The sequence below is a fragment of the Peromyscus leucopus genome, chromosome 15 (genome assembly GCF_004664715.2).
Source record: "Peromyscus leucopus breed LL Stock chromosome 15, UCI_PerLeu_2.1, whole genome shotgun sequence".
Lineage (NCBI taxonomy): Eukaryota > Metazoa > Chordata > Mammalia > Rodentia > Cricetidae > Peromyscus > Peromyscus leucopus.
The window spans coordinates 57,784,357-57,807,458 of record NC_051076.1 but is presented as its reverse complement, the minus strand read 5'-3'; the positions used below and the strand labels follow the sequence as shown (position 1 = coordinate 57,807,458).

The 23,102-nt window shown below is 50.6% G+C and overlaps 1 protein-coding gene across 1 annotated transcript in view; it reads right to left on the bottom strand.

Annotated features, from left to right (window-relative positions):
- Positions 1-23,102, bottom strand: part of Rassf5 (Ras association domain family member 5) — a 68,032-nt gene that overhangs the window by 18,415 nt on the left and 26,515 nt on the right. Inside the window, 1 exon segment of the mRNA XM_028876500.2 lies at positions 19,627-19,751. Within this exon segment, the coding sequence (XP_028732333.1) occupies positions 19,627-19,751 (125 nt within the window).

The window sequence follows — 23,102 nt, the reverse complement described above, 5'->3', positions numbered from 1 at the left end:
CACACATAATGCTCTCTGCAAGAGCCGTAGACTCTCTAACAAAACCCCAGGGCCAGGCATGGGACATCTCGCTTGAGTTCTTGGTGAAGGAAGTTGAAGAGACTCCCAAAATGATACAGGGCATTGCTGTTGCCTTGGTGAAAATGATACAGGGCATTGCTGTTGCCTTGGTCGCCTCCAAGAACTTGGAGGTAAGACCCTATTGCTGAATCAGTATCATCTATAAACGGCATTCTAGAATGTACCCTTATACCACAGATAAGTGTAGCTTTCTCCTCTCTCATTAAAGACAACTCTTTTTGCAGCAGATGGAGAGTACTGCAAACATCACAAACAGTGAAAATGCAGGGAACAGCAGGCTATGGGATGCCCAGCCACAGTTGATACATCTACAACCCCTAGACCTAAGGATCCAGGCGCATCGTGGAAGAATAGATGGAAAGATTGTGAGAACCAGAAGTTCAAGGCCTCTGCTGGGAGAGTGTGTCAGTACACATGACGGGGAAGTTACACTCATGAAATCTCAAAATATGGTTTGCCTAAACAAGACCTGTATAATGATAACACCAACTGACATGCCAAATGGATGGGGGAGATCTTAGAAGGCCCCATTCCTACATGAAGGCAATTAATGGCTGTTAAGAGAAAGAAAAATTGACCAGTGCCCCATAGGCTACCCATTCCCAAGTGGCCAGTCCTAAACAAATGCACATATGAACAGTAAATGGACCCAGCAGTCTGGATTTATATATACATGTATGTGTATATGTATGTATGTATATGTGTAGATAGCAACAAAGAAGAGGTCATGAACCTGAGAGAGAATGGGGATCATGGGAAGAGATGGAGCGGGAACAGGGAGGGATGAAAATTACGTAAATATGGTACTCATGTATGAAATTATTTTTTAATAATTTGGCTCATAAAAGCCTCCTGAGCTCCCAGCCCCCTGACTGCTACCAGTTTAATTCTCTGTGAAGGGAAATAAACTTATTTATACTCAGTGACTGAAAACTAGGGGTAGTTTATCCCGAGAGCCAATCCATCCTGACTGCAGACGAAAGAAGATGTGGGAACTGAAGGTAACGGCTCACAGGTAGTTCACATCCGCCTTCGTAACCAAGCCCACACTGCTGCCGTGGCCCGAAGGGTCCGATCCCTCGTCTCACAGGACTGGCATCTTCTCAGGGAAAAGCACAGCTGGCACAGACCGGAGGAGGCAACAAATTGCAGGGATGGCGCAGAGACCACATTCCTAAATGCCAGTACCAAGAATCACTTGTGGTTAGCCCTGGGCAGTGTGAGTCTCTGGGAGAGGGCATGGGAGCAGCTGAACGGTCCAGCCGAGACTCCTGTCTTATTTTTATTGCTCCGGGTTTGGAGTGAGCTTATTTTTAGTGTTTTCTCAAATGCGAAGGTGGTCAGGGGCAGAAACTCTGCCTGAGGCCCGGGGGTGCGGCTGAGCTCCTCTCGGGGCTCCCTGCTGTTCCCGGAGCACCATGGGCCCTGTTGCAGGCAAAGAGCAATGGAAGAAATAAGGGATGGAAGCAGGAGGTGTAGAGGACGCCGTAGCCTGCTTCCTTCTGGCCTTTGCCTTAATACAAAGAAGCCAAGGGTTTCAAGGCAGTCCAAAGGAAGCCCAGTGTTGGGGGTGCTGGGGAGCAGTGTGCTCAGATATAATCCTAATCATAAAGAGAGCCAGCCCTTGCTCGCCACATCCACAGAGAAAACACATCAGGAGAGTTTTTCAGCTAGTAAGGTCTTTCCATTTTAGGATAAACCCCAAGAGTTAAGTGTTAAGCAATCAATAGATTTCAGTGACCTGCCACTGTACCCAGAGTTACACCCTGGGCTAGGATGCCTTGGAGGGATGGCAATGCCTTATCCAGCCTGTGGCTGTTTAGGTCTGTCCAGAGAATACAAAGCCTGTCCGTCCTGTCACCCACCAAGCAGGAAGAGGACCAGATACAGATGCAGGGCCTGGTGAAGTCCTCTGGCCTCTCTCTCACCTCATTCTCTCCCTCTGGCATTGTTTAAGAAGAGGCTTTGTGTCTCCTCAGAACACCCACCTTGATGCCCTGCTGGGGTCCCAGAGTCCTGAGGCTCTGGGTCTGTTGAACATGCAGACATTCCACCGTCTTAGATGGGGTAACTGTGTAAACCACTGCGGACTACCTGAGCTCCCGGGCTGGCTTTCCTTCAAACCCTCAGAAGGCCCCTTTTGACACACACGACCCAGAGCACACAGACTAGGCTCCGTCAAGAGGGAGGTATCCAGAGAGCACCCGTCAGCATTCTGAAACCGACTAGTGTGACTCAAAAGGTCCCCTGGCCTGATTCAAATATAACACATCGCCCCAGGCAGCCACCATCTCCGCAGAGGAAAGAGCAGGTGGGCCCAGGCCCTACTGTCTCCAGCCTTCCTCTGTAGAAAGGGGAGACACAGGGGCTGGAGAGAGGCCTGTGTGACTGCTTTGGGATTAGGCCGGGACAGCTCCGAGGGGACAGCACTCAGGAGCGGAGGGACTTTCCTGTGGTCCGGTTCCACCAGACACACCAAGCAGCTGACATGGGTTGTTCTGACAAGGCTATTTATAGAAGAGTCTTGGCCTTCCCCGAGGGGACCTAAGTCTCTGAGTGACAAGGAAACACACACACTCCTCCCCTTGGAGACAAAGGGGGAAAAATTCTCTTAGGAGCTAAAATGCAGTTTCTCTTTGAGCAGGAGAGAAAGATTTGCTTACAGGTCACAATGGGGTTAAGACGCAGTAGTTCACCCTGAAATTCTTTCCAGAGTGACCCTAAGAGAGAAGGTAGAGCTGGGAAATGTACTGAAGGAAAAAAACAGAATAAAACACTCCTGACGAAAAGAAAAATCATAAATGTTTGGAGCGTGCATCCTCAGCTGTGAGCTGGTTCTGCACACCTCTGCAGAGCCTGGGGCGCCACGTTAGAGCCAGGTCACCCAGCTCCATGCCACCCCCCTGAGTGAGCTGGGTGCCAAAGGCTAGGCAGACATACTGCAGCTGAGAAAAGTTCTCTGCCCCTGACCACAGTCCTGAAGTTCAAGGCTAAGCTAGGTCAGGACACCTCCCTTCCTTCCCTGGACTAGTTACCCCTTATTGTCTTGCCTGGCATCATGTTTTCCAGAACATGAGTTTCTGAGAGGGGATACCTGTCCTGATTGTGAGTACAGACACTTGCAAAATGGTAAAGAAACATGGAAGGGACCCAAGATGCAATGGACTCAAGAAACCAAAGGACAGCGTCTTCTGGAGCAATGCTGGGAAGGGGTATGGGGGAATGGAGAGATGCCTCAGCTTACAGCAAGCCACCTCCACAGGGAGAGGTGGGAATGGAGAGAGAAAACCCTTCCCCCCTTCCTAGCCCCATCCCAGGCATTTTCTAGTAATGGTGTTTCCATTTCTCCCTAAGAATACCAGAAACAATCACCCTTTTCAATGGCCGAGTAAAGGCGTTCTTACACCCCAGTTATGCAAAACCCTCACCCCCTGGGACCAGCCTGGTAGTGAGAAGCAAGGCAGAAGCCCTACTTGGTTTTAAAAACAGGAACCATTTCCTTCCCAGGCAGCAACGTAACTTGCTAAAGCAATAAGACATCGGTTGCCTATCAGAATGCCCTAGAAAGTTCTTCACATTTCCCAGGCCTCGTCAGTATTTTCTAAATCTCCCAGGTCTGCTTGTAGTTACCTCTGTGAACCACGGCTCCTCCGGGCTTGGGGAGGGGCTCACAATGGAGCAAGAACCCCAAGAGAGGGTGGGACACTTCCCCTCTGCGATGATGTTTTTCTCTGCCAGAGGCCTACCTAGCCACAGAAGGAACTACTGTCCCCACCCCCCAGATCAAGTACTTGGCTCCATGGATCTGTTTTAGTTGCTTCCTTCGACACAAAATCCCAAGTCGTCTTTGGGTTCTGGGGGGTCATCTCAATCAAGGGAAGCTCGGCACAGTTGCCCGAGTCAGAACTCAGCCCAGGCAGGGCCTGTCAGCAAGGCGAACTATTATTCACAAAGGAGGCACCAAGTCAGGCTTACGGAAGTTCTGCGGTAATCCTGTTTGGTGAAGGACCATTGGGTTGACGATGAGTTGCCACACACCTGTGAAACTTAACCATTCACATCTGTCTACAAACCGGCCCTTGGAGGTAGCCTCTCGCAGGTCCTGGAACTGGTTGCTTAAGTAGCCGGACACACTTTTGCCCCTGCCAATGCATGTGGCAGCTGGTGTGGTTCCGGGGCACCCAGGAGAGGACAGCCAGAGGACCAGGCATGCTGGGTATCCACAGGCCAGCATGTTTAAGCAACACACGGCCCCTTTAGATGACATTACCCAAGCCTACTCAGGAGCTAAAAATGGTCCTATGACGGCAGCCTCGGCAAGAAGTCTGTTTCTTAAAGCCCTCTGGACTTCTGCAAAGTTGCTAGGCTAGGTTTTAAAATGGTTTCTAGCCACACACAACACGGAAGTCTCAACTTGCATTTATCTGCTGAGGGCCTGGGTTCCATCTCTTTCCCATCTACAAGCTGTCAACTCACATTCGGAGCGGGGACGGGACAGAGAAGGTGCTCAGTTACCCATTCAGGCACTGGTGAGCATGCAGCTACCCATGAACCAGCGAGCTCCCCGCGTCCTAGAGAGCAGCAACCCCCCCCCCCCCAGCCACTCTACCAGCACATGGCTCTGCCGCCTGGGGGGGGGGGGGAGGATGCCAGTTTCCCGCGTAGACCACGGAAGCTTATTTCCTCCCCTGAAGGCGCCTGTAGTCATCGGGTTTACCTTGGAAGGGTGTTTGCTCTGTACATTCCTGAAAAAGGTGGTCTTAGCGGTGAAGAAGCAGTCTTCCAGTTCCTCGTCCAGGCTGCAGTACCCACTGCTCCTGCTGCCTCCACGGTCATTGGGCCCCGCCCGTGTCTGGGAGCTCATCGGACTGCTGGGCTGGGGCTCTGGGAGGGGCTCGTCGGGTTCTGTGCTCAGGTGCTGCGGTTGGTGCTAGTGGGCCACGGTTACCAGGCAGGGCGGGCCTTCGCTGGGGCTCCAGGCGCCCGCACAGCCTGGGGCTCGGGGGTCCGTGCGCCTCTCTCTCCCGCAGCATCTGCGGTCCTGAGCGCTGTGCCCGCCCGCTGGGTCCCCGCCCCGCCCGGTGCTGACGAGCCACCCCTACACCTCCCTCTCCCAGCGCCTCCTTTCCTGTACTGCTCTGTGCAGTTCTAAAGCCACTTCCTCTCGCAAGGTTCCCCAAAACCCTGCTGGCTGTCATTCACCCCACCCCACCCCCCAGCTGAGTGCCAAGGACCCCTGTGGGGATGCCGGGAGATCGGGACCAGCCAGGATGGACCGAGGGGAGACAATTCCCTCCGCCCTTTCTACCTCCTTCTGGAAGCAGCCTTTCTCACTTGCTACGGTCACAGCTTTGGAGTAAAGGTGTGTGCATCCCTCCACTACTTCTTCTTTCCCATCGACTCCATCATCCCACCCCACTGTCCTTCCCCCTCCCCAGGAGTTAGGTCACTCAGTGGTTAAAGAAGTAACTGGAGGTGGAAATCATTATCTGGCCTGCCTGGAGAAGAAGCACCATTTTAACTTGAAAAGGCCAGAAGAAACCGCAGGGTCTAATAAGCACTTGCAAGTCCCCAGCGGGGCGAAGCAGGGTGGAGCAGACCCACCCTTCCATCTACAGACCTTCACCTTCAAAGAGCTGCAGACAGCACCAGGCTATTTGCACATCTTCCTGGCAGCCTGGTGAAGAAGGCGCTTTGCCAGACCAAGGCATTCCTATACTTAATTCTCCAGTCTCTAGGCAGGCTAGAAGGAGCACTATTCTTATTCGGGACTGGATCCTTACAGGACGTCAGAGAATGAACATCTCTGCAACATCCAGACCTCGTTGGTCTGACAGCAGTTTGGGCTACCATTGTTGGAGCAACAACTCTGTGCTGGGTGATGGCATGCAGTCGGCCACTAACTTTAAACATTCGACAGAGACCATTAATTCCATTTCCTGGGTGAGGAAGCCAAAGCGTAGAGTCATGTAAATAGGCCATGTATGATAGGGACAAAGCAGATCTGTGACCCTAGGGTCTATTTGCTCAGAGTCGCCGTGATGTACCTACCATACATTAGCTAGGATGAGATTATTTGGTGGGCATTCTGGCATCTTTAAATGCAAAGGAACCCCTGGAGCCCCAGGAAGTGATTGCACCATATTCAGATGATGACGCTTTGAAAAGCATCAACCACATTTATAGAATCTGATGACCCGTGGACCCCAGGGATGGCCGGCGGGAGAGGTCCTGAGGAGGGTATCAGGACCCAAGTCTCTGTGGCTGTTCTTATACTTCTGAAATAGTCCAGGGCTCAAGAAGCTCAGGCTGGCAAAGGGCCAGACTCCCCCACCTCAGACATGGAGCTGCAGGCTCCATTTTAAGCAGTAGTTACTTCGTGGGAAAACTTCTTCCCCCTCCTCAGGCAAATCTGCCAGTGCCCAGGGGCTTTGGACTGTGACTTAGTTGAGTTCCATCCTCCCAAAGAGAAGCCAGTAGAGAGCGGCATCCCTGTGCTGGCGCCTCAATCCAGAACCTTCAATACTGCTAGCTCCCCCTTCCTAGAAGAAAGGCAAGTAAAGGCAGACAGCAGGCTAGAGACTAGGGTGGGGTGAGGACTAAGGAGAATTTGCTAGGAGTTGGGGGCAGCCTCTCTGGCATGGGACTAAAGGTAGGACTTGGCTCTGCCCACAGCACTCTTCATGAGGCAGGAAGATTTTCCCCAGAGACAGTGGCTCAAGCCAAGGACACTGGTATCATCAGCTTCCGTGTCTGATGTTGGTAACACAGATGCTCCGAGGGGGCTTTGGGTAACCCCCAGGTCATCCAGAGCATCCCACCTTCTTTGTCCAGCTAGAAAACCCCTCACAGTTTTTTAATGAAGTCAACCTCCAGGTACAATGGAGTGGTCTAACATTCAGGAAACGCAGGCCTCAGACCCTCTGTGACCACACTGTGTCCTTGGGGTCACCCACAGAGCTCTTCAATGTTACCACAACGGCGTGACAGTACTCAAAATGTGTGATCTGAAGCATAGCTAATAACAGCCTTTCCAACGCCAGGCTCGAGCCTCGCAGAAAGCAGCAGAAGTCTCTTCTTGTGCACAGCACATGGGATGTCAGAGGTGAGGAAGAAAGCTCTCTCCGGGACGCTGCGTTCTTAGAATATTGCTCCATGCTATTTCAAACACCGTGAAAGCTGATGCTCTAAATAGGGCTGCTCTTCAGAGCGCCTTTGATAAGCCATACTTCACTCAGGCCACTTTATGATCTTGAAAGCAAGGTATTGGGCCCATTTCACAGGTGGAAAAAAAAAAAAACTGATGGAAGTAACTTGTTCCATCGCAGCTCATTACTTTCAAAGCCTCCTGACTCCTAGTGTAATAGTAGAAAGATTACGCTATCATCTTTTGCATCCACCCCCACCTGCCAAATGGATCTAATCTCAGAAGGAAGCCAGGCGTAAGGATCAGCAAAGCCGAGATTACAGGCAGGGTCCAGGGGGGATGAAAAGAAAGCTGCAAAGATCATACCCAGTAGAGCGATTGAGCAGCTTCTGCAGGGAAAAGTCCCGACTGAAGCCTTCGAGTCTCAAGAAGGAGGGGGCCTGGCTGCCTTGAGCCTCTGGTTAGAACCATGACATTGAATAATCAATCAACAGTCATAACATCAGTTGGCCCTGGGAAGGGAGGGGGCGTGGAGGAGCTTCGGTGGCAGGTTTTTAACTTCTAAAGGGTAAGCCACAAAGCGTGGGAACTGCCTGGTCTTGCCCATGGGGCCAGGAACAGGGCCTGGACCTGTGCTGTGTGCTGTGCAGATCCCAAACTACACTGTGCAGGTTGTGAAAGCCTCGGCGGAGTTATGAATGGCTCACCTCCCTGACTCAGTGTCAGATGATGAAAGAAATGCTTTTAACCTTGACTCCGTTCTCACAGGGAATCCTGACAGGCCCGAGCCCTTGTCAGATCCAGCGGGGGGGGGGGGGGGGGAGTCCTGCATGTTCAAGAGAAGCGGTGATACTGTGAGGCAGGGCCGCATGTGTCCGCACACCACTGGCAGGCCTGGTGCCCCTGGAGGCCAGATGCCGGTGCCAGATCCTTTGGAACTGGAGTTACAGATGGTTGTGAGCTGCCATTTGGGTGCCGGGATTCTAACCCAGTTCTTCTGGAAGAGCCAGTACTCTTGACCTCTGAGCCATCTCTCCAGCCCCCAGGAACTGGGAGTTTTGCCTTACCCCCAGCTCCACTTGATCAATCATCTGGAACAACTGTAGGCCTCAGGTTTCTGCACCGTTGAGGGGTATCAGGGATGCAGATCTACTAAGACCCACCAACAGAAGCTGGGAACTGGGAGGATGTGCTATATCCCACCCCCAAATACACATTTTTGAAATGAACATTTGCTAATATTGCACCAACTCGATGTGCATAATTTCATTTAACCCCTCCAACAAACACACGAGGAGACTCCGTTATGATCTGTTTTACAAAGAGGAAGAGAATCAGGCAGTTTAATAACCTGCCATTTAGTCATACGTGCCAGTTAATGGTGGAGAGGAATCAACGCTGTGGGGTTTGATTCCAGACTCTGTCCTCGAACTCTGCATACTCTGTGTCCTTGTGGGCTGGCCCATGACTACTGTCATAATTACGGCACAGCCTGAAACCGCAAGCCCTCACAGACAAGCTAGATCCATTCGGTCCCATCTGCCTGGACTCCCGTCTCCCAGAGCGTGCTGGGGGAGAGTACCAGTGTCCATCTACGCCAAAGGTTTCAATCTCTCTCCCCAGCAGCCACCTTCTGCATCCGCAGCCCTCCCCACGTCTCTGCTGTTGGCTTTCCACTGTTGTGATGAAGCACCAGGACCAGAAGCAACTTTGGGAGGGAAGGGTTTGTTTTGCCTTCCACCTTACAGTCAGTCCATCGCTGACGGAAGTCAGGGCAGAACCTGGAGGCAGGAGCCAAAGCACAGATCACCGAGGAACGCTACTTACTGGCTTGCCCTCAACACTTCGCTCAGCTTTTTAATCTTATAAAACCCAGCCAGGACCACCTGCCCAGGGGTGGCACCAACCACAGTGGGCTGGGCTCTCCCCTATCAATCATTAATCAAGAAAAGGACCCACAGACTTAACCTATAGGCCAATTTGTGTCCAAAGTTGACAAAGAACCAACCAGCACACCACGGTAGCCCCACTCTTAATAAGCCTGAAATCCAGCTCATTATTTCTTGTTTGACCCTCCACCTGCTCATTTCTTCGCCCATAAATTATCGCAGCCTCCTAAGGGCATCCTTTGTCCCTGTCCCTTCCTCCTCCGCGCTCCCCACCTCCTTATTGTCAAAGGTAGTCTCCCAAGACCAAGCTCTACCCACAGTAAGTTCTCCATCACAAGACCTTCCATGCAGAAGCCAACTCCTGGTGCTTTCATTCATTCATTGAACAACTATTTCTACATAACTAGGTGTTTGAGTTTGGACGGAAATGATGGACATAAGAGATTGAGTCCTGCTTCTTGTGATAAAATCAAAGGAGAGTGGTATGAGCTATGCGCCATGTCGAAGTGACTGGGCTCTTACACATCGTGTGGCCTCACTTAACCCTTGCTGCCCTGCAAGGAAACATTGAAAAGATGCAGAAACGGAAGCTTGGCTCTCAGACCCAGTGACTCCCTGTTAGCACTGCTGTCTGCCCTCCACTGATGACGTAATGTTCAAAACTTCAGAGTGCGTTCTTCGAGGCCCTTCCACGGCGTGCCTGGCCAGCAAGTTACCTGTGGCCACAGCCAAGTGCCCTCATTACAGTGGTGCAACATTTGACTTGTATTCCCCCAAACCACCACTTCCCTCTCAGGGTTTCACTTTCGTTATTTTCTCTGTCAAAAATCTTCTTCTGGGGACTGGGGAGATAGCTCAGCCAATAAAGGGCTTTGTCACCCCAGCCCGAGGACCTGTGTTCAATCTCCAGTACCCGTATAAAAAGCCAGTGTGATGCCATGCACCTATGACTCCTGAGCTGGGGAGACAGACACAGGACCACCCCTGGGCCGGCCAGTCCAGCTGAGTCAGTGAGCTCCAGGTTCAGGGAGGGTCCCTGTCTCAAGCACTAAGGTAGCAAGTGGCCAACGGTAGAGATCTGATGCCCACCTTAGGCTTCCACATGTACCTGTATACACATGCATGAGTACGTGTACCTGTACACACATGCATGAGTACATGTACCTGTACACACATGCATGAGTACGTGTACCTGTACACACATGCATGAGTACATGTACCTGTACACACATGCATGAGCACATGTACCTGTACACACATGCATGAGTACGTGTACCTGTACACACATGCATGAGTGCTCTCTACATACATGCCTACACATACCATCCCTAACACACAGAAATAAGGTAGATAGCATTCTTGAGGCATTTCCCTTGAGGTTGTCCTCTGGCCACCACATGCATACATACATCTATGTAACACACACACACACACACACACACACACACACACACACTTCCTCTGTCCTCTGCTTCCTGTCCTCCAGTGATGACCACACCTCCCACACCTTCCTCGGAAGCATCCTTTCCCAGAGGTCTTATTCTGGCTGAATCTTAAGACCACTATCTACCATCCGTGGGGCGGCACTTCTGAGCGTGACATGGCTGTATAAAGCCGAGAGCTGTTTTTCCACAGATGACTTCCTGTCTTACCAGATAAGCATCTGTATACCATTTAGGTTAGGCTCACAAGAGAGTCACTTTCTCGGAGACACTAGCCCACGCCACACTTCCCTTGCTTGGCTGCCAGGCTAACAGTTCCAACAGGGTCTGGATGCATGTCAACCCTGGGTGGAGTTGAATGAACTCAGTTGCCCACGGCATGAAGCAGACTCCCCGAAAAACACACGATCAGGTTGTGGTCAGGTTCAGGGTCTGTGCCTCCTGTTGTCCTTTGGGGAGCCTAGACTGTCGGGATTTCTATTCAGCAGCCTTCTCCCTCAGGTGCCCCTCAGGTGCGAGGCTAATCTTCTAGCATCTGGGATGAGATGGCCCTTCTACAGTGAGATGGCAACTCTCGTGATACTACCCACAGAAAGGAAGGCCCTGCTGCCTGAGCCTCAGAGCTTTGGGAATGGCGTGCCCCCTCCGAAACCCACTGCTCACAGGCTGTGAGGAGCGCAGAGGAATGCCTCCAGGGCTCTGGAGCTTTTCTGGAAATAGAACTGGAATTCAAGTTCGATCCTTCTTTAGAGACAGGCTCTTGGGCACTTCCCTGTTTTGGAGGAAGCCGGCTCTGCCACAGCAGAAACGAGCTCACCCTGTGCCTGGCAAATCGGCCTTGGGAAGCTCCCAGGCTGGAGGGATCTCTGGAGAGGGTGAACGGCTGACAGATTAAGCAGCACTTTTTGGTTCTGGAAGTAGTAGGGGGTCAAGAAAGGAAGCCACGGCAGAGTCTGCCAAGTGCAGGCAGAGTGGGTAGAGAGAGCCGGCTTTCCCTTGGCACGCATGACTAGGCTGGCACTCGTCTGGCCACTTCTGGAATTCCCCGGAGGGACAATCAGTGCCTTATCTAGGAAAGGAGTCAGGACAGAAGCTGAGGCTAAATTATGAACCTGGAAACCCAGGGAACAGTTGCCGAGACAGCAGGTGGAGTCTAATGCACCCTCATCTTCCTACTCTGCCCGAAGAGACCGGATTGCATCTTGGACCCTACTCTCTGCCTTTCCAACCTTCATGCTAATGCCCACAAACTATAGGTGGTGAGTCGCCTCCATTTTATGGTGGGCAAAGGATGGCAGAAGATGCATCACATCTGCATCACAGATTGCAAGGTCACTCATTTATTAGGCCACTTTAGCCAGGTTATAGGACTGTGGACAGGAACTCACTCCAGGATGAACTGCTTCTCCCATCATCAGAATACACTTGAGAGCGGCGGTAAGGATCGGGCACCAGGTGCAGGCACTGGATCCCTCCACCCATTTTCTTCCTGCATGTTCATGTGGGTATGATAATGTATGCTGTGTGTGTGCACACCACAGCACATGGGTGGAGGTCAACCTCAGGTGCTCGTCCTCACCCCCCATCTCTCTGAGACAGGGTCTCTGTGATGTCTACTGCCGAATATGCTGCTTGTCCACCAACGTCTGCAAATCCTTCACCTCACGCGGAAGCATCAGGGTTACACTACCATCTCCATCTTCCTGTGGCCTCTAAGAACTGAAACTCAGAGTCTCAAGCTTTGCAACAAGTTATCTCCTCAGTATGATGTACTTGATTTTAAAGTGATACTCAAAAGAGTCAAGTTAACCAGGGCAAAGTTAAAAAATACTTATGGGAATATAAAAATATCATATTTAGCTAAGGTCAAGTGTAGGACTATGAAAATATCAGCACCTAACAAAGCAAAATTTGAAATGTCTGGCATTCAATTAAAGATTACTAGAAACGGCTGGGCATGGTGGCACACACCTTTAATCTCAACACTCAGGAAGCAGAGGCAGGTGGATCTCTGTGAGTTCAAGGCCAGCTTGGTCTATAGAGCGAGTTCCAGGATGGCCAGGGCTGTTACACAGAGAAACCCTGTCTCAAGAAAAAGAACAAAAATAAAAAACAAAAAAAATTACTAGAAATACAAATACAGAGGGAAGTATTATACTTAATTTGGAGAAAATGCAATCAACTGAAACAAATCTATAACTTAGATGCTAGAATTAGTCAAAAACACTAACAACCATTATGAGGTTTTTATATTTATCCATAAAGTTAAGTAGAGACATAAAGTATATCTAAAAATATCAAATCTTACTTCTAGCAATGAAATTTACAATGATTTGGATGAGAAAATGCTGAATGGAGTTAATGGAAGTTAGACACTGTTAAAGAGAAGATTAGTGAATTTGAGGCCAATGGCAGTAGCAACCACCCCAAGGAAATAGACATAAAAGCAAATAAACAAACAAAAAACTCCAAAAAGACCAAAGCAATAAGCGGTGGGACAAATTCAAAAAGCCAAATGATATATATGTAACTGAAATCCTCCAGAAAAAAATCAATCAAGGGCATGAAAACCTGAAGAAATAATGCCTATAATTTTCCCAATTTTTTTTTTTTTGGGGGGGGAGTTTCAAGACAAGATTTCTCTGTGTAGTTTTGGTGCCTGTCCTGGATCTCACTCTGTAGACCAAGCTGGCCTCAAACTCACAGAGATCCACCTGGCTCTGCCTCCCAAGTGCTGGGTTTAAAGGCGTGCACCACCACTGCCCGGCAAATTTCCCAAATTTTGATGAAAACATAAACTCACACAGCCAAGGAAGTGAATGAATCTCAAGCAAAAGAAACATACAGCAACAAAGGCACGTCATACTCAAATTATTCAAAAGTTACAATAAAGAGGACCATACACACAGCATGGGAAGGAGAATGTGTCATATACAGATGACCCTGGACACAGAGAACGGAAGATTTATAACTGGAAACCACACAAGAAAAATAGTGGCATGGGGTTGCTAAAGTAACAAAAGAAAAAGCCTTTCAGTTTGGAATTTTCAACTCAGCGATGAGCTCAAAAACAAAGATGAAATAAGAACTTTTTTTTTCAGACACAGGAAGTCAAAGGAATGCACACACACACACACACACACACACACACACACCATACAAGCCAGGAATGTAACAAACTATACCATCAAAGTCTGTGTGTCAGCAGAGCCCGTGACCTTTACAAATGGACAAATTCCTTTTCTCAGAGCACATCTCTATTGCTAAACAAGACATGAAGAAAGACACAAGAAGTGTCAAAGAGAGTCCGTGGGTAAGGACTCTCCGAGTATGGGGAACGGAGTCTGGATCCCCAGCATGAAGGTAAAACGCCAGGCATGGCTGTGCATGTCTGTAAGCCAGCATTAAAGGGTGGAGACAGGCAGATCCTGAGAACTCCCTGGCCAGCCACCCCAGCATGCATGGCTAGCTTCAGCTTCTGTGAGAGACAAGGCAGGCAGAGACTGACAGAGGATGCCGCCCAACATGCTTCCCTGGCCTCCATATGGATGCATGAGTGTGGACCCAGACACTCGAGCTCATGTACCGCACACACAGACCTCACAGACGCATGCATGCGTGCGCAAAAAGTAGGTAGCTAGAAATAAAGGAAAAAGACATAGTAAGCTTATAGTAATTCAAAGGCAGCGCAAGGCTGGGAATATGAACTCAGCGGTAAAGCACTTTGCCTGCTGTGTGTGAGGCCTTAAGTTCAGTTCCCAGCACCTCAAAAAAAAAAAAAAAATCAGTAATTATGCTAATATCAGTTCATAGAATGTTACCAGGGATAAAGACAGCTACTTCACAGTGATAAAGGGGCCAATTATAAGGACTCAATTATCCTAAAACTGTGCACACCAGCAATGGAGCTTCAGAACAGGGGAGTATGGCTGGGTAGGTACCCACGGCTGGTAATTCCAGGACTCGGGAGCCTGAGGTAGGAGGCTTATGAGGTCCAGATCAATGGGACTCCATATCAAGACCCTGCCTCATAGACAACTAAACAAGTCAAGGGCTGGACGTATAGCTCAGTGACAAGCCCTTGCCTCGCATGCTGAAGGCCCTAGACTCATCACCAAAACCAGGAATATATAACTCTGAAATGATCGAATCTACTAGAAATCTTCGTAATGGAGCTAGGGCCTTAAGGGACATGCACTCGTTAAGCTTGGAGGAGGGAAAATAATATAACCAAAATATATTGTATGAAAACTCTAAAAGAAATAAAATAACCTGGGGAAAAAAAAGCCTAAAATAAATAAATAAAGCAAAAAGAAGAGCCTGTCCTTTCAGACGCTTTTCTTCCCTCTCTGGCTCCCCCGTGTGGCGGTCCTGGGTTCAACACAGACAATGGCACTTCCTGGAAAGGTAAGGCCCGGGAGGGAGCCGGTGTGCTGGGGGAGGTGGTTCAAGGAAAGGCAGGAGTCAGTTCTCAGCCTGTACCACTACCCCCAGGCAGGGCTCAACTGAAGCATGGTGACAATGGTGGGGGGGATGCCTGCCAGTGTTTGGGGTGGGAATATAGGCAGAAAGAAGGAAACAGAGACCTGCTGGGTTGAAAGGCCAGGTCAACCCACTCTGGAGCTTTGAGAGTCTTTTGTCTGTTGGGTGAATGGGGACAGGGCCACCTACACAGTGGCACAATGGTTTAGGCCGCAGGGTTATTAAGGCGAACATATGCGCTGGTATGCACACACCCAACAACGGAGTCTGCCGCACAAACACAAGGACCAGAGTTGTGGTTTCCGTCTTGGATCTACTGCTAGGGGGTCTAACCTTCCTCTAGAGCAGCAGGTCGCAGAAGGGAGTGATCTGTCCCCTCTCTTAGGACATCTGGCCCTATGGGGACAAGTTTTGGTTGTCAGATGGGTGAGTAGAGTGGACTTTCACCTGCTCCGAAGGGTTGATCCCCCAAACCACGTAAAAAGCTGGAGGCAGTGGTACATGCTTGCGGTCACCGTACTGGGGATGTGGATCCCTGGCGCTCACTGCCCTGCCAGCCTCACTTAATCAGTGAGCATCAGGTTCCAAGGAGAGACGGTCTCAAAAAATAAGGTGGACAGATGAGAAATAACACCCAGAGTTGATCTCCGGCCTCCACACGTGCACATATGTACCTACCTACACACACACACACACACACAGACACACACACACACACACACACACACACACACACACACACATTTTAATTAGTTTGTATGCAAAGAGAACTGAAATTACAGTCATGTGGAATAAGGCTATGGCCAGGATGATCCCAAGCATGATCATGCCAAGGAACTGCCGTGGGAGTGGCTACGCTTGGTGGGAGACTCCGGAGTCTGTTGGGTAGAAGGAAATACAGGCACTGGGGAATGGGATTTGAATGACAGAGGCCTGCTTAGGTTCGTCTCTTATAATCTGCACATTCCACGTCCCCCCCCCCCAAAAAAAAAGTGTGTCACCAGCCAGAGCTGCCTGGCTCTGGAGAGCAGGGTAGGATGGGAATCAAAGGACGGCCAAGCGCAGCATCCTCGCTTGAGCTGGGCTTTCACAGGAGCAACAGAGGGGCCGGACTGCCTCACTGTGAGCGTCCTAGGGAGCCACTGAGGGCTTTCATCACTGGAGTTTCATGGTAAGAGCACCTTTAAAGCCACCGGAAACGTAAAACACTTCAGGATGCCCCCCAAAAAGAACCACAGCTGTTGCAGCAATGTGTCCTGCCCCTCAACTAACAGCCATGGCATTCTCTGGCAAACAGGCCGAGGCTGAAGCCAGGACCTGGGTAGGCCTTCAGGAGGCGTGTCCAATCACAGGAAGGGTATCCAAGGGAAAGGCATCCGCCTTCAGGATCGCTGAGGAAAGACGTGAAACCACGGATCTTTGGGCTGGCAAAAGCAGGCAACTATCAGCGCCCTCCTCGGGAGGGACGGGGACCGCCGCGTGGCCTCAGGAGTTTGCAGCTGAAGCTCTGAGCCATCCTGCCCCCTCCTTCCTCTGCTGAGACAGCCAGAAATAGACAGCCATTATTGCTTTCAGAAAGGTGAAGGCCAAATCCGATCTTTAGGATGATCTCAGTCATAGCTTGAAAAATGTATGAAGGGCTGGGAGTTGCGGTTCAGTGGTGGATCGTGAACGCCTCGTGTGAGTGTACAAGGCTCCGGGATCGATCCCCAGTACCCCCCCCCACACACACACGCGTGCGCACGTGTGTGTATAAATGCTTGTACAGAGGGGATGCATGATAATTCATGTAAGACTGCTTCTCTCCAGCTGTTGAAAAATCTATGCTCTTCTTTCCCTCAAAAGGAAAAGGTCAGCAAAAAGGAGGAATGTCACCAGGATGAGACCTCACAACAGACAACGGGCCCTCACCTAGTGGAACTCAGGCCCAGGCCTCTGCCTCAATAAATCCACAGGAAGATATCAAGAGGTTAGTTCAGCCAGGGAACAATAGCCAGATGGAGGAAAGCACCAAGCTACCTTCATATGTAATAGAATCCAAGCAAAGGCAGAAATCAGCACGAACAGGGGGGTGGGGTGGGGCAAAAAGCTGGATCAGACCCTGGCTTTCCCTACAGAGCCTGGTGGGGTACTCTACTGAAGGCTAGGCCAAGCCTGTCCAGGTCACATGCCACAGCACCCCAGGAACCTGGACCCACACAAGCTGTTGGCTGCTCGGGGCCACTAGCAGCGTGTGGGTTTCTTACAGCTCTGTGGTGTTGCAGGCCTGTTTCTGTGATGGACAGCTGTGATTCAGTTAGCCAGAGGGCTCTAGGATGCCTCTTCTTCCGAGGAGGCAAGGCAGACAGAGCTCTGTTGTCCGATGAACTACTAGAAAGCACCCCTCCTGGCCATCATTCTAAGAAAGAGACTGTGTGCCATAATCCCATGCCCTTCCCAGCCTCTGTCCACAGCCCTGGGAGTTGGCCCACAGCCTAGAGGCTTTACCATCTCAGCACAGCTGACAGCTGGGGCCAGCTGTGATCATAATGTAACATGCGGAATGCTTAGCGGCAGCCCTGGCCTCTGTGCACTGGGTCCCAGGAGCACCCACCCAGCCAACAACCCACACCAACTCCAGATATGACCAGATGTCTTGGGGGAAGGAGCACATCACTTCCTTCTGCAGCCCGCTGCTCTAGAGGGAGGCATGGAGAGACCCCAAGAAGCAGATCCAGTAGTGGAGAACTGGGATCCAGGATGGGGTGTGTGCGTAGGGTTGGAAGCAAAAAAAGAAGAGACCAGACAGTCCCCAAAGAGAAAGGGAAACTGGACGAGACGGTTGTTTAAATACGCTTTTGGGGATGTGTGCTATCTGCACCCCTACTTCGACCTTGGAAGAGGGTGTTCATTAACTGGCTGCCTAGGGCGGAGCTCACTCGAAGCGCTAGGCTAGCAAGCCTCAGGGTCCACGCCAGCACCAGAAAAAACACAAGACAGAAACATCGCTCATCAGTGCTTGCCGAGTCGTCCTGTGAGGACCAGGCTGTACCCAGAAGGCCCTGGCTGCAGGCTACTCTAGAGCAGCTGTGATTCCCAAGACTGGAGAGGAGGTATCAAAATGCTCAAGGCACAACCTGGGGCCAGTTCGGTATTATCCTTGTCGAAGTACGAGTCAAACTTGTTTCCTAACAGTGCTTTTCCACGGAGACAGCAGGGGAACTGGGAACGCCCACAGGCGTGCCAGGCATTTGAACACCATGGAGCTTATGCATGGAGGCTGTGGGGACTTGAGACCACTCATGACTCCTCCATGACGCCTGCCTGTTTTTCCCTCTTCAGGGTCGGAGTTTGCCCCTTCCTCACCTGGCTGGAAGCACAGGACAGGAAAGAGCTATTTTTTCTTAACTGTATCTCCAACTCCTCCTGGGCCTGGGATACACAGGACACCTAACACCTTGTTAAGTTAATAAATGGCTAATATGCTAGGATACACTTTACGCTCCTCAACCCGCAGGAAAAAGCCCGCAAATGTTGCCTCCTCTGGGAAGCCTTCCTTGATTTTTTTCTCTTAGCAGAAACAACTACACTGTGTACCCAAAACACCAGGCTGATACTTACTACACACATGTCCCAGCATATACCAGTCAGTTGTGTTACAATCCCTCACCAGAATGTAAGCTCTCTGTGGGCCATTTTGATGTTATCATTTATTATGCCTACCCTCAACAGCACTTGGTACATAACAGGTAACTGATAAATGTTTACATATTAACCAATACATACTGTCCTCTATCTGCATCCCAGACCCTAAACATTACAGTTCAGATGCACTGTCATTTACGTGCTTTGCAAAACTCAGAATCATGTGCTGTGGGATGTTCTGTATGGCAAATGTGTTGCTCTGATTGGTTAGTAAATAAAACATTGATTGGCCAGTAGTCAGGCAGGAGGAAGTATAGGCAGGACAAGAAGGAAAAGAATTCTGGGAAGTGGAAGGCTGAGTCAGAGACACTGCCAGCCGCCGCCAGGACAAACAGCATGTGAAGATGCCGGTAAGCCACGAGCCTCGTGGCAAGGTATAGATTTATGGAAATGGATTAATTTAAGATGTAAGAACAGTTAACAAGAAGCCTGCCACAGCCATACAGTTGTAAGCAATATAAGTCTCTGTGTTTACTTGGTTGGGTCTGAGCGGCTGTGGGACTGGCGGGTGAGAGAGATTTGTCCTGACTGTGGGCCAGGCAGGAAAACTCAAGCTACAATCATGAGATATTGAGGACACTACACTCCCATTGCTTCAAGCAGAGAAAGAACACTTGCCCAGCCCCTTTTGAAGGTTGGTCTAAGAAGTCTGGAAGAATCTATGATCTAAAGGCAAGATGACATGTGGAACTTCAGGCCCATGAGGACCATTCAGACCTTCTAGAAACTTCTCTAGGATTCACTCTGCTCCCACCTGCACCCATACCTGAGCCCTGAGCCAATCAGACTGCATGGAGAAAGCTGCAGGGTAGACTTCTTGTCACTTTCCCCAGCTCCCTGTGGAAGGGTGTGTCTGAGGCTCCACCTGGCCAGAGAACAGCCTGTGGGCTCCCCTGCTTACCTGGTTGGAGGTTGGGGTGAGAGTGCTTTCTGGAGAGCGTCTATCCAGGGCGGGCCCCTCCTTCTTCTGTCTGCAGTCCAGCTGGATCAGGCTGCGGCACTCTGGGTGGCAGGTGAATTTACAATCTAGAGGGAGAGAATCAAAGGGATCGGGGGTCAGGTGGACATCTACTCCCTCCACCCAGAGAAATTAGAGGCTGCACCAGCTCTGATGGGAAGAGCAGTGTAATGGGCGGGTGTGTGTGTGCAGCGGACCGTGTAAGGGTGATGCCTGACCTCTGCGCCACAGCGAATGGCGGCAGCAAATGCTTCACACCTGTGCAAACGGCTTCCACCGGCATTATCTGGTGTGACCTGGAGTCTTCAGCGATTTCTTCAGTCAGACCATCTGGCTATATACCGGTGCCCATTCTACTAATTCATACTGATAACCAGAGGCCACATCCTGGGGAGGGTCTCCTTTGGTCAGTAGATAAAACATAGGTTTATCACCCAGCCTGTGATGTGAAGATGTTTACGCAGGCATAGGAAGGTGTGTCAGGAAGAATGCAAAGGTCTCCAAAGGCAGAGTCGTTATCAATAAACATTTTCTCTCTAGCCCAGTCTAGACCAGCAATGTTGGAGTGATTCTCTTAAGTCCATTAGAATGGTCTCCTGACGATATCCCAAACTGGGAGAAGAGCACATTCCGGAAGTGGTTCTCTTCCATGGAAGTGGAGACTTAACGTCCAGAAGTAAAGAACCTGCAGACTGTCATCGAAGGACTTCCTTAAAGCCGGGGACCTCCCAGAGACTGGAGGTGAGGTAGAGAAAGACCGTGAGGGGCGGAGCAGGGGCTGCTGTCTCCCACCTGTCTCCGGGCCTTCGTCAGGAGCCTCCTTGGCAAAAGGGAAGGGAAGGCAAAGGGGCCAGGAGGCAAAGAGACTCGGCCAGAGGCTAAGAGGAGAACTGGGCAGGAGGGGAGGGGCTGGGGAAGCAAGGGTAGAAACAGAAGAAATGATTGCCAGCGGTCAGCAGGCAGCCCCGTTCCCACAGACGACTGCTGGGTCAGCTGTGGCCCCCGTCCTGGAGGGCCACAGCTCAGTCAGAGCATAGCCTTCCACGTACTGGCTTCCCCGACTGTGAAGACAGGTACCTGAGGTGAGCCAGTGTGGTGGTAATCTAATTGTACTGAAATATTATTTTGATTGTATGTTAATAAATAAAGTTGTCCGGGGGTCAGAGCTATTAGAGCCATAGCAAGAGTGTGGCGGTGGTGGCACACGCCTTTAATCCCATAGATATCTGTGTGTTCAGGGATATAGCCAGCATTGGAGACATATGCCTTTAAGACCTAGGGGGCTGGAGCTCCAGGAAAGGCGCAAAGCTACACAGAGAAACCCTGTCTCAAAAAACCAAAAAAAAAAAAAAAAAAAAAAAAAAATTCTTTATGCGGGCGTGGTGCGCACGCCTTTAATCCCAGCACTCGGAGGCAGAGGCAGGCGGATCTCTGTGAGTTCGAGGCCAGCCTGGTCTACCAAGTGAGTTCCAGGAAAGGCGCAAAGCTACACAAAGAAACCCTGTCTCGAAAAAACCAAAAAAAAAAAAAAAAAAAAAGACCTAGGGGGCTGTACATTCAGACAGTGACGAGGCAGTCATGTGTTTGGGTTTACAACCAATGAGAAGGCAGAACAACATACTATAAAAAAAACGAACAGACAGGAAGTAGCTCTCTTTCGCGAAGCTGGGACAGCAGGAGGAAGGGTGAGATTTTAGCTCTGAGCTCTGACCTCTCGGCTTTCTCCTTTACATTGTTTCTGTGTTTCTTATTTAATAAGACGGTTAGTTACATCAATAAGCCAGTGCAGCTGGGTTTTGTGGCAGGGACCTCAATGCCTGGGCTCGCATGGGTAATCCGAAAGTCAGAAGACTGCTTGTGGTCCACAATGGCCCAGGCACCCCAAGAATCCCTTCCAGCTAACCAACTTCAAAATTTGTCACATTTGGTCTCTTCTCCCAGCTGCCAAGTGGCACGCCCTGTCTTGGGGTCCTTGGCAGCTGGGTTTCTTCCCACTTAGCTCAGGAGTTCCAGAACTCCATTCCCAGATACCCCCTCCAAGTCTTTCCAAATGAGCCCCCAGGCACCATCTTGTATAGGGACCCTGACACATGTAGGGACACAGAGTCCAGAACTCTCCACCCTCCTTCCTCCACGGTCTAACTTCCCATCCACCCTTCTGGGGTGTCAGTTAGAGGCTTAGTGTTCATATCCTTCAGACCCTGAGGTAAAGTCACCAGCATCCCCTTCTTCAGCCCTGAGCTCTTGCCTAGGGTCATCCTTGTTTGCTTTCTACTGGTGTGATTAAACACCATCACCAAAAGCGACTCCGGGAGGTTTACGGTTTACAGTCAGAGCGGGAACCCAGAGGCGGGCACTGAAGCAGACGCCATGGAGGAACACTGCTGGCCCCCGGCTCGCTACCTGCAAGTATGAAGGAGACCGGCCCCCCCAGACTCACATCTTTGCACGCTTGGTCCCCGGTTGGTGAACGGTTTGGAAGGATCAGGGGTGTGGCCTTGCTGGAGGAGGCGTGTCACTGGGAGGTTTCAAAGGCCCAGAGTTGACCCAACATCCCTCTCCACCTGCTGCTTCAGAAGCAGGATATAAAGCTCTCACCCACCACTCAAGCGCCATGCCTTCCTGCTTGCCGCCATACTTCCTGCCAGGATGATACTGGGCTAACCCTCTGAAACTGTAAGCAAACCCCCAAGTCAATGCTTTCCTTCACAAGAGTTGCCTTGGTCATGGTGTCTCTTCACAGCCATAGAACACTGACTAAGACACTCTCCATGGCTTACTCAGCTTGCTTTCTTATACAACCCAGGACCACCTGCCCTGAGGTGGCACTACCCATAATAGGCTATGCTTTCCCACATCTATTATCAATCAAGAAAATACCTCCAGAGGCTTGTCCAATCTGATGGAGGCATTTTTCTCAATTGAAGTTCCCTCTTCCCAAATGACCCTGGTTTTTGTCAAGTTGGGGGGGGGGAGAAAAACAAAAAAACAAAACCCAACAGAAGTCATAACCGGCAAGGTCAGTCCTCTAGGGCAGCACCACGTACCTTCAGGGTCTCACGGGTGTCTTGGGGCTCCTGCGGCTGACACACAGCTCACTGGAGACAGCTCACCCTCAGTGGGGAAAGGGCACAGAGGGCTAGGTGGGCCAGCTTCACCCACAGCACCCAGAAATGCCAGGACTTTCTGACAATGTAACACTGAGGGCAGAACCAACGGGTGGGACTGTTTAGGGCTCAGCTCTGGAACACGCCTGGCGGACTCCTGGTCATTCCCTGAGTGGTGAAGAATGCTCCAGAACCAAGAAGTGGGAACCTGAAGAGGAGGGCAGGCTAGACGCTCTGCCAGCTCCAAGGCAGGTGAGAGCCAACACCTCCACAGGAGAAGGACCTCCAGAGGGCTCAAGGTTTCTTCTCTTC